This window comes from Nematostella vectensis, chromosome 4, assembly GCF_932526225.1.
Source record: "Nematostella vectensis chromosome 4, jaNemVect1.1, whole genome shotgun sequence".
NCBI classification, from domain to species: domain Eukaryota; kingdom Metazoa; phylum Cnidaria; class Anthozoa; order Actiniaria; family Edwardsiidae; genus Nematostella; species Nematostella vectensis.
In genome coordinates this window covers 12,175,933-12,191,381 of record NC_064037.1, presented here as the reverse complement: position 1 = coordinate 12,191,381, position 15,449 = coordinate 12,175,933, and the positions used below count along the sequence as shown (strand labels likewise).

Genomic DNA, 15,449 nt, shown 5'->3' with positions numbered 1-15,449 from the left:
GGTTTTTAGATTTTTATCAGAGAACTCCCTCCCTCACCCTCCCCCCCTGAAAAAATTAGGTCCTCTTTTTCGGATTTAACACCCTACCAAGAAAAATCCTGGTTCAACCTGGCCCTATATTAATGACGACTTATGGAACCCTCTACCCCTCCTATCAACCACACCCTATACTAATGACTTGACTCATGGCACCCTCTACCCCTCCTATCAACCACACCCTATACTAATAACTTGACTCATGGCACCCTCCACCCTTCCTATCAACCACACCCTATACTAATAACTTGACTCATGGAACCCTCTAACCCTACTATCAATCACACCCTATACTAATGACTTGACTCATGGCACCCTCTACCCCTCCTATCAACCACACCCTATACTAATGACTTGACTTATGGAACCCTCTACCCCTCCTATCAATCACACCCTATACTAATGACTTGACTCATGGCACCCTCTACCCCTCCTATTAACCACACCCTATACTAATGACTTGACTCAGCACACCTTATTTAGTCTAGAGACTAAAGATGATCACATTTCACTGTTTCCTAATGACAAGCCATAATGTTGCGGAAGATGTTATCATTTGTGTTCTTAATCTATACAAGCAATTAAGAAATTAAAGGCCAGTAGAAGTGATTTTTGAGCTGGGTTCTGAGGCTCTGACATTAAGACTTGGTTGATTATTATTATTATTTTTTTTTTTGGGGGGGGGGGAGGATGGATACCAAATGGTAGGTCCCTAAAGAATCTGGCTTTCCCGAGAATAATGAAAATATTTGGGTAGGGCAGGCTACAATGTTGGTGTACCGGGGACGTAGAACAGAAACGTAGCGGCGACGTTTCTCAGCCGGCGTTTCTTCTGTAGAATCAGCCTCGCCATGATGTAGTACATATCTATTGGGATGGCGCCGTGGTAATAGATAAGAAGTGCTGCACCCGCATCCGGTAGTTTCTCTATGCCCAACATTTCATAACCTGAAAAGGAAATATCAGAGCTTCGAACGTGGTCTTTTTTATTATTTATCGTTTGCTTTGTTCATCAGGTATGCAGGATATTTTGAGAAGTGAAACTAAAAGGCCATGTACGTCATTTTTTTATAAGAACCTTTTTTAAGAACATGCTTAGAACATGATAAAAACATACCAAGGCTCAGATAGCAGAAAAAGTTTTATTTTTTAGTCCTGGTGCGTTCTAAAATGCAGAATCAAATTGTGTTCATAGTAACAACCTTTTTATTGCTTATTATTAATAGTGTTATCACTTCCCCGATGTAATTCTCTTCCTATAATAATTCAAGTATTATATTCTTATATACACTAACATTTAAGAACATCGTTAAGAACACATTCAGACTCAAAATGTCCCAAAAATAAGAACAGCCCAACCTCAATTTAAAATCAGACGTTCTTATAAAAAAAGTGTATATTTACGTCTGATGCATCAAGGACTCTTGCTTTTTCTTGCACATGAACTCAACTCTATTCTTATGACTGTTTCTATACCTCCGAAAGGTCGTCTTACAAAGCCATGCGCATATAAGCAGTCTCCTATAGCACCCACGCGTAGCCGGAGGAGGGAACTAGGGCAGGGAAAGGGGGTAGGGGAATAGGGGACGCCTTGTTCCCAGAGCCGTTCCTCCCGGGAAATTTCTGAAGAATTGTACAGGAGCTCTAAAAGCCAATAACTTTCCTCCGACTTTCAAACGTCTCATACCCCTTCCAAATCAGGTCAGCATAATACATACTCTCTTAGTTTGTTTGAAGCCACCGTGATGCAAAAACACGGGTCATGGATTGAAAAGCCCTACTTCCGGTCACGAGTATATACACCAGAGCCTTGGCGTAATACCCCCGACACCCTCGCACGCATTGGTAATAATGGTATAAAAAACAGTCCTAGACTAAAACTTATAAAGGCTGTAAAAACAACTACTAGAGCATTCATATTAATGTATAGTAATGGTGAGAATTAGTAGTGTAAGGTTGAACTTGACCCCTGTAGATCTTCGGTTATCGAGTCCATCTGGAGGCACGTAGATTCACGTCTAATCATAAATCATTACCATTTTTTCCCCTAGCTAAAAGGGGGAAGGAGTAGGGAGGCGTTATGAAAGCCTTGTAAGTTTTTTCTCTAACCTACCGTGCCAAAACTCTCCGTGCGCATCGACAACAGTCTGCGTTGCGCCGATCCAAAAATTCTCCGAGTACGCATCGTATAACTGACGTCGACGATGAAGATAGACATTAACGAACAGAGCTGCAGAGTACATCGCCAATAAGACGATAACGGGGTAGATAAAGACGGCTACGAAGGGCGATAACGCTATGTACAGCCATGCCATAATCGCAAAAACACAACAAACAGCGAAACAAGAGAGTTGGAATTACAATTAAAAGGACTGGCACTACTACCACAGGTATCCTAAAGTGTTGCTGTTTGTATTTCGAAAAGTCACGAGATTTTAAAATAGCAAAGTTTTTGAAAGTTGCTAAAAGAACTTGACGGCTCCATTGTGTTTTATCTCTGTATAAACACTTGAAAATATTTGTCTTCATGTCGGGTTCACATGACATACTTCACAGGTTTCAAGCTTGTGGATGTATCGTAGCCTCGTCTCTTTGCTTCTCGGCGGGCCTATCACGCTCTACCTTGTTATGAGAGCGACATCATGTTTGGCACAAAGATAAACAGCTTTACGTAATCTTTCAAATGGTAAATGCTCCTTTTTCATAAATTGATTATAAAAAATCGCACTGTGGCTTAAGACACCAATTTAGTAAAGCTTTCGAAAATTAATTCGCACTTTGCGACTCCACTTGAGTTCTAGTAGAGTTCTAACAACGCTTTTTTCTTTCCAACAGATGATTAACAATTTCACGTAAACTTTGTTAAAGCATAAAAGGAACTCAGAAGTTATATCCCTTTTAGCTTTTGATGAATTGTCAAAACCCATTCATGTTATTGTTGTCACAGAGTTTGAATCCAACTTTCATGCATATTGCCTTTGCTATGTTAGATATAACTTATTTATATCTAAGGCCCCAACACTCTTTGATTACCAGCCATTGAGACTAATGATTTATCCATTGATACTAATCGACCAAATAACTTCCTCACTGTAAAGGTGGAATATATTTTTTATATTCATTTGAAATTTATTGTAAACATAGCTAACCATTTAGAAGTTATGCTGCGAAAAAAGTAGTGTAAGGTATTTTATATAGACATCCCTTTTATTCTGACACTTACTGTAATCTTTAAATCAAATACAACATATTCATTCATACAAAGGGAAGTGTATCCTATAAGCATATTTTCTTTTTTGCAGAGTAAAAAATAGCACATTTTCCTCATGGATCAGTAGCTGGATATCCAACCGGTTATAAGTCTCCAAGATTTGCTGCCATACAGCAACATTCGAGCCAAGAAGTCCAAACATCATTTACAAATATGCACATGAATGCTGTTAAGTTAAATGATAACTTAAGTAAAGCCCTGCAACAAATTTCATTGTGTGCAGAGAGACATATTAGGCTGTAGCACATACCTAGGCACATATATCGAAAAAAATATATATTATTCATTTAGGTGGTGGTAGGGGGGGGGGGGGGGTGTGATGCACAGTACATCAACAAAATATTGGGGGGCACAGCCATGCCCCTAATGCTCATTTCTTTGTACATTTTTTTATTTGGGGAAACCCCCTGCTACGGCCATGTACTTTTGCATATTTTATATTTACAAAAAGGACCCATTCATAAAAACAAACAAATCTAAAGAAGGCCAAACATGGCACCGTTTTATGCTCCCGTGCAATGCCAAGTCACGCAAAGAATCCATTTGCATCAGCTAATTCAAGCGAGTGACCAAGATATTTTCATTCAAATATTGTCAATAACATATCAGACTTCATTTGTAGACTGTTATTTTGAAGCTTCCTCATGAAAAAAACTGATATGTGAAAAGGATTCGCCATTCTATGTTTTTACCTAATTGTTACACCTTTCCCATTGTCAACTAACAGCATCCTTTGCAATCAGATAAATTATCTTTTCATATAGTTTATCAAGCATTAAACTTTAGAGGTCTTTTTTCAAGATTTGATTAAAGACAGCAAAAATTGTGGGACAGATACCTGTCTTTTTTTGTGTGTGTTTGTTTTACTAAGACTAAGTAGATACTGAATCCAGTTAAAACTCCTCCCTATGACTGGCAGCTGGAAATTGTGTCTTTCCCTGAACGTTTCTTTTTCAGAGAAGGAAAGGCTGCTTTAATGTCATGTTGTTGATTTCTAAGAACCAGGGCAATATCATCAAATGGCATAACAGTCCTGTTGTTGATCTAAAAACTGTCTTGTAGGATTCTAAAACCTATAGCCATCATGGTCTTTAGTTTTGTTTCTGAAAAAAAAGCAAATGTAAGCAATATTACATCATTTATGTAGTGTATGGAGTTTGCCATTAACTGTTGAAATTCAGTAACAATATTAAAGCTTTTTTACACTAACCTTGAAAGGAGGAACTTTAGAGTTGTTAGCGTGGAAATTAGCGTCTCCTTTCAGCGTACTCATGTTATCAAGCTCTTGCCAACTAGCTGCATACTTTCTACTAGCTCGTCTTGGCCAAACGGGTACGGTTTTGGGCCTCAGGGAAGAGTTTTTAGAGGCTCTCGAACCCTCCATCTACTCCAAAACTGACAAACCGAATTTTTCTGATGTAAGCAGCGAAACCTACTAAAAAAAACTACTGAAAACTTACAAAGCACACCTTTACTTTGATCGCTGGTGAAATAAACAGTATTTTTTGGAGAAACGGAGATATCAGTGAAGGATCTGCCAGGCTACTCGAAGTCAGCTTGAAGCGTCCGCCATATTGGAAAGTGTGAGTCTGGTGCAAAGCACGCAGACTCACAACCTATGCTACCACATTGATGGAAGTTTATCCATGTATGCTGATGATCATCAGATTTATCACACTGGAAGCGATCTTAGCACCGTGATTTCAGATCTCAGAGTGAGTGCAGACCATGCTACTAAGTGGTACGATTCAAACCTCCTAGCCGGCAATCTAAAAAAGTATCAGGTTTTACATCTTACTGGTAATCGATAACGCAGCTCTTTATGTGCATGGTGAAATAATAAATGACACTAATGAACTCAAACTACTAGGTGTCACGATTGACGACCAGTTAAATTTTAGCACCCATATCAATGAAATCTGTAAGAGCCAGTCAAAGAGCTGGTGTTCTAATGCGCCTCAGGAATCTTATCCCCACCAACGCCAAACTACAACTATTTAAATCGGCAGTTCTGCCTCATCTCACCTAATGTCACCTTGTGTGGCACTTTTGCCGATCAGGTGACAAGCGCAAGCTCGAAAGGGTACAAGAAAGAGGACTCAGGGCTGTTTTTAAAGACAAAAGCTCTAGTTACGCTAACCTCCTCGAACGGGCTAAGCTATCTACCCTCTTAAACAGACGGCTGCAGGACATTGCTATACTAATCTACAAGGTGCACATTTAACTTGTGCCCTCCTAATATCTGCGGCATTTTTAACAGACACAGTGCCAACTATAATCTAAGGCAAGCAGATTTCTCCCTTCCAAGGTACAACACCACTACTTATGGAAAGCACTCTTAAGGTACCTTGGGCCAAAGCTTTGGGGCAAACTGTCGGTCACTATAAGATCGTCACCGAGTTTAAATACTTTTAAACGCAAAATAAGAGAAATCGACATTTCCCTCCTAATTGATGATGGGACAAAATGCTGCTCTTTGTGCAAAAATTAATAACTATTTTAAAATTCTACATTTATACGAATATTTTTTATTTCTTTTATTTTTTTATTATATCTTATATTAAATTAGATAGATAGATAGATAGATAGATAGAAACTTTATTAAAGTGTCATAAACAACCTCTAGCCGGGGATAAAACCCCTACTAATTGGGGGACACAAAAAAAGATAAAATTATAAAAATTATACTGATTATTAAAAATTTAAAATTGTAGATTCTTACTGATAAAGCTAAATAAATATATATATATATATATATATAAATACATGTAAATTGATTGTAATCTATATGAAATTATGAAAAAAAAAATTGACTAGATTTAAAAATTATCATGCGGAACATAGGGCACAGCCCTTACAATTTTCTATAAATTCGAAATCCTTTTTTCTCATAGTCACTTTAAAACTTTTTAAACTGTCAATTGATCTTTCTGCCCTAGGTAGGCTATTCCATAGTTTAGCCCCCATATATCTTAGGGAATGTTTAGTTATAAAGTAGTCAGGTAGTAGTGGTATCAAAACAAAGTATTAGTATATATAGCTCTTTAATTTTAGTATTTACAGATATATATATTTTTTTCCTCTCATTTCGATGTTTTGGTTGTGGCCCCATATATAAGTCCGGACTTCGTTTCCTGAGCTAGACGGTCTCCGACACTTTATTAAAGTTCATCATCATCATCATCATCATCAAGCATCATGGAGCTGACAGCAAGGGAGTAGCCTGGGGACGAGGCTAGATGTATCGCATTCCAGATGAGCGAGCATGTTCACTTGCGCACTCCTCCCGGAAGAGAAAACTGTCACAAGTTTCGCATAAAGTCTGGTAAGTGTATATGCAATCCAGCACTTTTATATCGATTCCCTTGCGACAAGCTCTCTGTTGAAGCCCCCTATTGCAAAGAGAAGGCATTTAGGCTCCAAATTAGCAGCACAAAATGCAAGCATCGCGCCCTAATGAAAATGGATCGAGTGCTTTTACCTTGAACGAAGTTGACAACCTAATCTGGAGTGAAGAAGAATACAAGATCAGCGACTTTGTGGATAAGTTTTATCTTCCCCAAATTGTCAAGGTCCAAGAAGGATATTATGGCCCAGACGAAGATTCCTGTCTTGGAGCAGAGCAAATATTACTTATCCATTCACTTAAACACACCGAGAAAATTATGGCAAGAGATCGAAGAAGACGAGAATTACACATTCCATTGAATTGTTCAAAAAAGGTCGAACAGCGCCCGTCTAATATGCAAGACGTTATCGATAATGTATACGATCTAGCGCGTCATTTTCCTGGATATGTGCGTGTAACACAAGGGTACTACAGTCTGGATAACGATGACTTGAGCATTAACCCTGGCGATAAACTAGAGCTACAAAAAGTCATCCATACTGAGAAGGGAAGTTGCTTGGTTTGCATAAACCAAGATCGATTTCCCGTCACGCTACCGTTTTCTGTGGTAGCGGGGTTTCAACCCTTGGTTAATGGTCTCGAGTATTATCTAAAAGAGCTGGTCGAGACACTGCCTCGGCCGTTTTACTTCCAGTTTGTCGATCCCGCTAATGTAGGTGCAAGAGGAGAAGTGTCAGTGTTTAATTCAGGCCTTGGAGTGTTGAGATGTGAGAGAGTCTACACTGATTCCTGTATTATTTGCTCAACCAAAGAAGGCAAAGATCGAACAATAGTGACATTTCCTAAGAATCTCCAAGTCACAGTTGTTGCTGCACAGGGAGCTTTGATTGGTGATAAAGATTACATGCGTGTATGCCGTTTTTTCCATGATGGTGTAAACTTGTCACGCATTGAACACATGGATACTCACAATGTGTATGCATCCCGCTCGACAATAAGAGAGTACCTTTATGACCACACCCTCACCACAGAACCCAGTTCTCCTGAATCTCCAAGCTTTCTTTCAAGTGATGCTAAATTCGAGGAGAGCCTGAGGCAAAGTGGTGGGAAAGTGTTGTCTGGTAGTCATGACGATGAAGAAGATGATGATGATGACAAGCATGACTATACGTATATATCTGATCGAGAGCTCACATCACTTGCAAGCTCTAGATTGGACAAAAATGAAAATAACCTTCCCTCAGACAACATAGAGACACAGGGTGTTTCTGATGATACCCACATGAAAAGTTCTGAAGAATCAATGCAAGGTTCTTCTGAAAATATGAGAAACACAGGTGACTCATCTATTAAAGAAACTGAAGAACAAAAGAAAGTAGGAGCTGATGTCCAACCAATACCTGATGATCTCTCAGAGCTGACAGTGGAAGAAGTTGCTGAAGTCCTGGTAAAAGTCCATCTCGGCCAGTTTGCTGACAAATTTGAGTATAATCAGATTGATGGGGAGATGTTTGTATGTTTGGATGAAGAAGTGTTAGAGTCACTGGGAATGAATGCTTTTCAGCGCAAGAAGGTGCTTAAGTTGATAGATGGTTGGAGACCAAAGACAGGTTTTATTACCAAGATGTAATTAATCATGGTTACACAGTGAACAGAGAATGCTTTTAAAGTTTAATTTTCATTTTAGAGCCTTAATGGGCCTAGAAAAACTAGGGGGAGGGAGCAGCCATAGCCCCTACTGTTTATTCCCCTATCTATAAACTTAGAGGCACAGGTGGAATGGCACTACACTTGATTATTGGCATATCGAGAACTGTAATTGGGATGGAGGGGGGGGGGGCTACTATCAACCATTGAATAGTTTATATGTTCTAGGGCCTAATCTCTCATTAATTTGCTTCCATCATATATATTTTTTAATGCTGTTAATTGTTTTTTGAAAGGTTTTTCACCACATACTGTATATCAATTTAAATGAGACTATTTTCCACTTTTGTATTACATTTTATAGTGCAGATCTTTCTTTACCAGGGGGTTAGTTCTACTTCTTTGCGTGGAGAATTTTGAATAGAGATATAAAGTTTTGCTAGGTCCAAGCTCTCCCTGTTTTAGAGTTATTTTACAAAATACAAAACATAAATATGTGTTCTGTTTGTATTATTATATCTGTTAGGCATAATAAGTGGTAGAAAACCAGATGAAAAATATAAGAGATGTATAAAGATATTTTATACATAGAAATATTTTAACATGCTTTGAACCAAATAATAAAAGGCACAATAGTTTGTTATGTAATATTTGAATATTTTTGCACAATGTTCCAATGAACATGAATAGCATTCATCAATAATTATTGGGTCAAGCAATCTATTACCTGGACCTACACTAATGACTTGACTCATGGAACCTTTTAACCCTCCTATCAATAACACAGGCCCTAATGACTTGACTTATGGCACCCTCTACCCCTCCTATCAACCACACCCTATACTAATGACTTGACTCAGCACACCTTATTTAGTCTAGAGACTAAAGACGATCACAATTCACTGTTTCTCTCACCTAATGACAAGTCATAAAGTTTACAAAGCTCTTGCGGTACAATTACCTCGGCAAAATTGAAGAATTGCAGTTATTCAAAGTAAGGACTTGATTCTTACATGCACCCTCTCCCACCTATCAACAGCACCCTATGCCTATCACTTGACTCATCACACCCTGTACCCTACTATCAGCCACACTATACCAATAACTCGACTTAAAGCACCCTCAACCCCTTCCACCTGTCAGTCAGAACCTATACTACTGCCGACATTCACACCTTCATCAAGTAGCTATTTTGCATCCCCTCATGAGTAAAATAGTAATGGTGCAGTGTTCCTTTTCTCCCTCCCCAAGATGCAGAAATGCTTGCAAGCAGGCTACTAACAAATGTACTAGTCTCCCCTATAGTCAAATGGATCTCTCCAGTATTTCAAATGGCATGGAGGCACCCATACACATTAAAGGGGCCACTTCATCTTCTATACACTAAAAAAAAGCTCAGATATTTCTGTTTCTGCTATTGTTAGCCAGGAAATTTTGGCCCCTAGGTTAATTGCCCATGCATATTCAACATCAAACAGTGCCATTTATTCAACTTGGAAATTACAAAAGACAGTAGTCAGACAATTAGTAGACAATTAGCTGGACTAATTGCTTAAAAAAAGTCAAAATAACTGGAAGCAAACAAGAAATGTAATTTTTATTTCAAACTGTAAATTTACAAGCTGGTGATTCCAAAGAATTTAGCACACACACGCATTTAGAAGTCGAATGATCTGAAAAGAAAAGAAAATATTAGTAAAAGCCTAATTGTACCCTACTTATGATCGTATCATGTAAAGTTATTTAAAGTTTTCTTTCAAGAAAAAACTTGTTAGAGAAATAATAAGAAATCTGGTGTTGCGTTATGACTGGGCTTATACGTCACACACTTTGAGTCTTCTCAATTTAATATAGTTTAGACTCAAGCAAGCTAAGCAGCTTTTTGGAGCTAAGTAGTATGTTTGATAAGTACAGTGATACCTCAATATAATAATAGTGCTCTAGTCATTTTTAACCCCTACTCCTGGGTGAGCGGTCAAAAAACAGTCAACACCACCAATCCCTCAGGACAGATTCTGGTTCAAAAGTACTCTAAAGCCCCATGTTAACCCTGAAATTCCCTGGGACGATAGGGGTTGGGGTTTCAAATGACTTGGTATAATAATCTTGATTTGCGGTCCAGCATCCATAAGATATATGTGAAATCCTTTCAATGTTCTTTATAGAACATGCAATGTTTGGTCCTTTCCTGTGTTGTTACTGTATATTGAAGTTTGACTGTAGAGTCATCTGTTTTCTGCAACAGATCTTATAGCGGGTCAGCCTCACCTTACTTTCTGCTACTGGTTCTCTAGATCTGCCTCCATCTCCTTGGCCACTTTCTCAGCATCATAGTTCTTGTAGAAATCTGCATACTTCTTTTTTAGCGGATCAGCATAAAGAAACTTCCAGGCACAGCCAGCAACAATTCCGGCAATTGATGCATGGAGGATGTCCTTTTTGAGGGTGCGTACAACTATTCCACGCAGTTGAGGAGCCATAGCTTTAAATCTCTCTAAAAGATAAATAAAACACTTTTAATTCATATAAATATAATTAAGGTGTTTTACTATGACTATGTTTTCTCTCAGAGTAAGACAGGCTAAACAAATAGACATGTTTACATAAAAATGTTTCTGATTTATACCAGAAACATGCAAAAACTAAGAAATGTTCAACAATGTGTTACTCTAGCCGGGGCTTCAAGTATTCGCCTATTTCAAAAAACATCATCAGTGCAAATGGCAAATGGCCATTGACAAATGGCAGTTAAACCACCGAAAGGACTCGTGGGTCCCAAAATATTTGTTTCAAATTCAGAAAAATATAAATAAAACCTACAACTATCCATTTAATATAATTTTTATATGGTTCTGTTATCGCTTTAGTCTATTTATCACCTTTATTTTTACAAATAATTACTACTCATAAACACCTTTCGGTCGTAGAACTGCCATTTGGCAATTGCCATTCACCGTTCGCACTGACAACCTTTATTGAAAAAGGTGTATAAACCCATTCCCTTAGCACATAAATAGCGGGTTATAACATACAATAATGCTATCTGACATTCCATTTTTTATTCTCTTGAACTTGTCATCCTTATCATAACCAATTTCTAGGATTTAGGAAATCTTATAAGGTTTGCACATAGAATTCAGGATGAATCACACAAGATCCTCCTCTGAATGATTATTATTTATATTTTTGACAACTCAGCATTCCAAAATCAAACAAGAATCTAAACATACAAGAAACTTACTATAGTACTAGTGATCTCTTTTTGTAAGGTGAATTGTGTAAGCACTTATCTTCTCGATTTACCACTAAGAAAACTACAACGCGTTTATAATCAATTTCTTTCTCCGTAAACTAAGGCCTTGTAGGACAATAAAAACTAAGCCTGCTTAAGCAAAAGAATTAATAATCGTATTTCATTAATCAAACGTAACAAAACAAGAAAAGGAGTAGAAATAATCGATGGAAAACTCACTTGAAATTCTCTTGTTGGAGTTGTAATTTCAACCTTGGCGTTTCGTGCTCGATTTACCGGTTCATGCGCATACACGTTGACCAGCAGCTGCTGACCAGAAACCTGTGGGAGCAAACTCTACATGGCGTGCGCTAAACACCCCCGCGAAGCAAAGAGGACTAAGAAATGTTACTAACAAATAATAAGCGATTATTTTATTATGCCCTGGCGATAGCGTAAACGAGGAATATACATCTTGTGATAACGACAGAAAACGGCTGCCATTAAAAATATGAACACAGAAATAACAGTTATTTTTTTACACATTTGCCTCCCTCCATCGTTGAACCTGAAAAGGAACCAATTAAGAAATTAATCGGAAAATAATCATACTTAGTTTTATACCTAGTTTTAGTATAGCGCAATTCAAAAGATCCATCACATCGTGTTTCTAAGTAGTAAAAAACAAACACAGATGAGAGAGGTTCACCTCGTTGGCCTCATGCTGAGTCATTTCGCGTAAGCGCGCTCTACTCACATTTCGCCTCTAGCTATTGCGAAGCAGCGGCTATCTCAGCTTCCATTTTTTTAGCCTCTTTTTCTGCGTCTAGATTTTTGTAATAACTCTCATAAGCGTATCTTTTAGGGTCAGCATACAGAAATTTCCACGCGAACCCGGCTAGAATTCCAACGCCAGTAGCTTGGATAATATCCTTCATCATGTTTCTTTGTACTAAACCTCGCAACTGGGGCACCATTGTAGTTTATTTCTGTTAAAATAAAGACAATAACGGTGAAAATAATAATGGAAATGTATCTATTCCTGACAGAAAAAAAGAACTGTTTTTAACTGTTTCTTAGTAAGAACGAATGGAAATTCCAATAAAGCGGAAGTCTAATACACCTCATATTTGCTTTTCTGGATGTAATAGAAATAGTACTTCATTTAATAGTGAATTTTTACGGATAAAAAGCGGTATGAAGCAAGTTGATATGTCCATGCCGTGATACTAACTCTCTAGTTATTCATAAATACCGCGCAGGCAGTTAATCCGTGAAAATAGTTTCTTTTCCGCGTATTGTTCCCATATTGAACAAAAAGCAAACACTAGGTTTAAACAATTCTCTACCTCAGACAGAAACAAGTGAAATAGTATATACAGCTAAGAAAGTCTTCGAATTACCTGACCAAACGACATGGTTTTTATGCTCTTGACAATAAATATGCGAAGAGCGAGTTCTCTGAATAGCACCGGGTTCAGAATAGAAGGCGTGCAAAGATGCACGAACATGAAGAAAATACAAATAATTTGAAAATAAGTTAAAATTTGTACTTACTGTCAAAAAGCAATATATAAGAGTTGAAGTCCTGGCTTTCTCTGTTGATGAAAATCCAAATTACGCCAGCGTCTAGCTGTAGACTTTCGCCAACTCAAAACCGAAATGGTTTTTAAGATTGTGACGTCACCAGTCATCTTTCAAAAATGTCATTCTTGTGAATAATAAAAGCAGGCACCACTCATAAAACAGCCAATAGTTGATCTTAGAGATTGAAAAGCCTTTTCAGTCAACGCTTACTTATTGTACTTATAAACTAGTGGACTATCTTCACACTCACAAAAAAATATTTTTAAGTGCTTTAGTCGTCAAAAATGTTATCAGACGAACTATATCAGAATATAACTTTTGTCATCACGCAAGCAGCCAAGCGAATCATATCATCACTCAATCTTAAAGATTTTTATTGTTATTATTAAATAAGATATTTTACATAAAAGGTCGAAAAAATCCTGAGATATAATAGTGGAAATGGTATTGAAAAATATTATTTACTGTATAAACAAAATGTCCGTAGACTTGATTTGTCTACTGAATGGCTCTTATTTTATAAGATGTTTTTCCATCTACTCAAAATAGATATAGAAATATGTATGGTCCACTGCACACGTTCCTAAAAAACAAAGAGAAATATTATTTACCTCCTGATTCGAGCCATAATACTGCGGTTTTACATTATTTTGCATAAGTTGTCACTTTAGGGGCAAGCTACTTAACCGAGGTCACTTATCGTCGTGTTTTATGGATTAATTCATCAGATACTGTCTAGTGCGCTGTCTCAATTGGTCCATGGGGCACAGTTTGTAAGCCGGAATAAAGCAATACATCATAGTTACAACTCCTATTTCCTGACGCTCTAAAATCCCGTTATGCTGTAATAATCCCTTTCATCATGTCTTTACTTGTCTGTAAGTCAGTATACTTCCTTTTACATACCATTGCTTATCCCTCCCCGGAGTTCGTAGATTCAACATTATTATGTCATTTGTTTTTCAATCCATTTGGCTTCTGCGTCAGGGTCCAGCTTTTTGTAGTAGTTTTCGTATGCCTTCCTTCTTGGCCATGCAACAAAGAGCTTGTATCCCATTCCTGCTGCAAAGGCAACTGAAAGAGCTTCTATAATATCTCTTCTCATTGCCCTCGTCACCATTCCTCGCATCACGGGAGGCATATTTTTTTTCTGTTAAAGAGAATAGAGTTAGAATACAATCTATTTCTCAAGGTATTATGAACAACGAAAATATCGATCCATTTCATTCCTCCATTTCTTATCCATTTTGTCTTCTGCAAAACGACCTCATTCAAGATCATAAAAATAATCAATGCTGTTTTGCGCCCCCTGTAAACATAAGTATCAATGTCAGTTAAATAAGAAAGCTATTACATTTGATCATAATATGACAATGACCATCCCATACGCTTTCCAACATTAGCACTTTTCCTTTGATGGGAACTTTTATTATATCAGCGCAAACTGAAATTGCTTTTCTTTACGCGGCATTGTTGAACAATCTCAAATCAATGGCCTGTGCTAGAAATTAGACTAAAACAAAGATTTAAAATCGCTAAAAAAAGGTTAAAAGAATCTTTTTCAAGCCTTGGTTTAGGAAAAAGATCAAACGGTTCCTAGTCCATAGCGCCAACGACGTCTTGTTAAAAATGCATCTGATTAAAACTCGTCTGGCCATGAAAAACGAAAGTCGTGAACAACGGCACGAAAGACTCTGCTTTATAAAGTAACATTCACAACGCATTGCAGAAGCAAAAAGAAAACTAAAAAACGAGTTCTACTTGTTAGAAGATCCTTTTTCCAAAGAAGGCGTGGCGAGATGATATAACGTCAGATGTTGCCGACGCACAGACAACGCTGAGTCTACAAACGACTTCTTATTTCCCTTTCCTTTAGATGATGGCCCTTAGCCAAAGCCCAGAACAACCATAAGGAATGTTTTTCCGTTAGGTCTAACATCCTCCGACTTACCAAAAGCGTGCTACGGCCTCACAAGGACCCAAGTCAAAGCACAACACCGCTTTCTCCCTCGATTAAAAAAATAACTATTTTTTGTGTGAAATTCCCGAGTAGCCCCAACGGCAGTGTATAAGCTTTTACTCGAATGCGCCCCGAGAAACAAATACCAAATAGAAGTATCCTTTTCATTACTAGCTTGGCATCTGATTGGTTGATATTAGTGCATCCAGATTTAGACCAATCATAATCCTTTGTAAATACTTTCGCGAACATATTTACAACTTTTTTCTTTCACTGCGCATGGTCAAGAAGGCAGGTGGCGTGTATCACGCATGCGCAAGGTATTTTTAGTTTAATACGCATGAGCAGAGCAGAAACAGCCCGGTTG

General features: G+C 37.8%; 2 protein-coding genes and 2 long non-coding RNA genes across 4 annotated transcripts; 1 reads left to right on the top strand and 3 right to left on the bottom strand.

Annotated features, from left to right (window-relative positions):
- Positions 1–42: 42 nt before the first annotated feature.
- LOC125561944 (transmembrane protein 68-like) lies at positions 43–2,518 on the bottom strand. Its single transcript, XM_048726979.1, has 2 exons — positions 2,150–2,518; positions 43–984 (listed from the first exon to the last, which is right to left on the bottom strand). Exons 1-2 carry the CDS (start codon positions 2,349–2,351, stop codon positions 800–802), a joined length of 387 nt encoding a protein of 128 aa, XP_048582936.1. The 5' UTR covers positions 2,352–2,518; the 3' UTR covers positions 43–799.
- Positions 2,519–6,721: 4,203 nt separating this feature from the next.
- LOC125561957 lies at positions 6,722–8,331 on the top strand. Its single transcript, XM_048727070.1, has one exon. It carries the CDS (start codon positions 6,745–6,747, stop codon positions 8,284–8,286), a length of 1,542 nt encoding a protein of 513 aa, XP_048583027.1. The 5' UTR covers positions 6,722–6,744; the 3' UTR covers positions 8,287–8,331.
- Positions 8,332–9,883: 1,552 nt separating this feature from the next.
- LOC116620732 lies at positions 9,884–13,318 on the bottom strand. The gene is made up of 5 exons (XR_004297188.2): positions 13,093–13,318; positions 12,293–12,524; positions 11,776–12,103; positions 10,572–10,797; positions 9,884–9,976 (listed from the first exon to the last, which is right to left on the bottom strand). It is a non-coding gene; the product is annotated as an uncharacterized LOC116620732 (long non-coding RNA).
- Positions 13,319–13,482: 164 nt separating this feature from the next.
- LOC125561958 lies at positions 13,483–15,233 on the bottom strand. Its single transcript, XR_007307666.1, has 3 exons — positions 15,074–15,233; positions 14,029–14,272; positions 13,483–13,705 (listed from the first exon to the last, which is right to left on the bottom strand). It is a non-coding gene; the product is annotated as an uncharacterized LOC125561958 (long non-coding RNA).
- Positions 15,234–15,449: the final 216 nt, after the last annotated feature.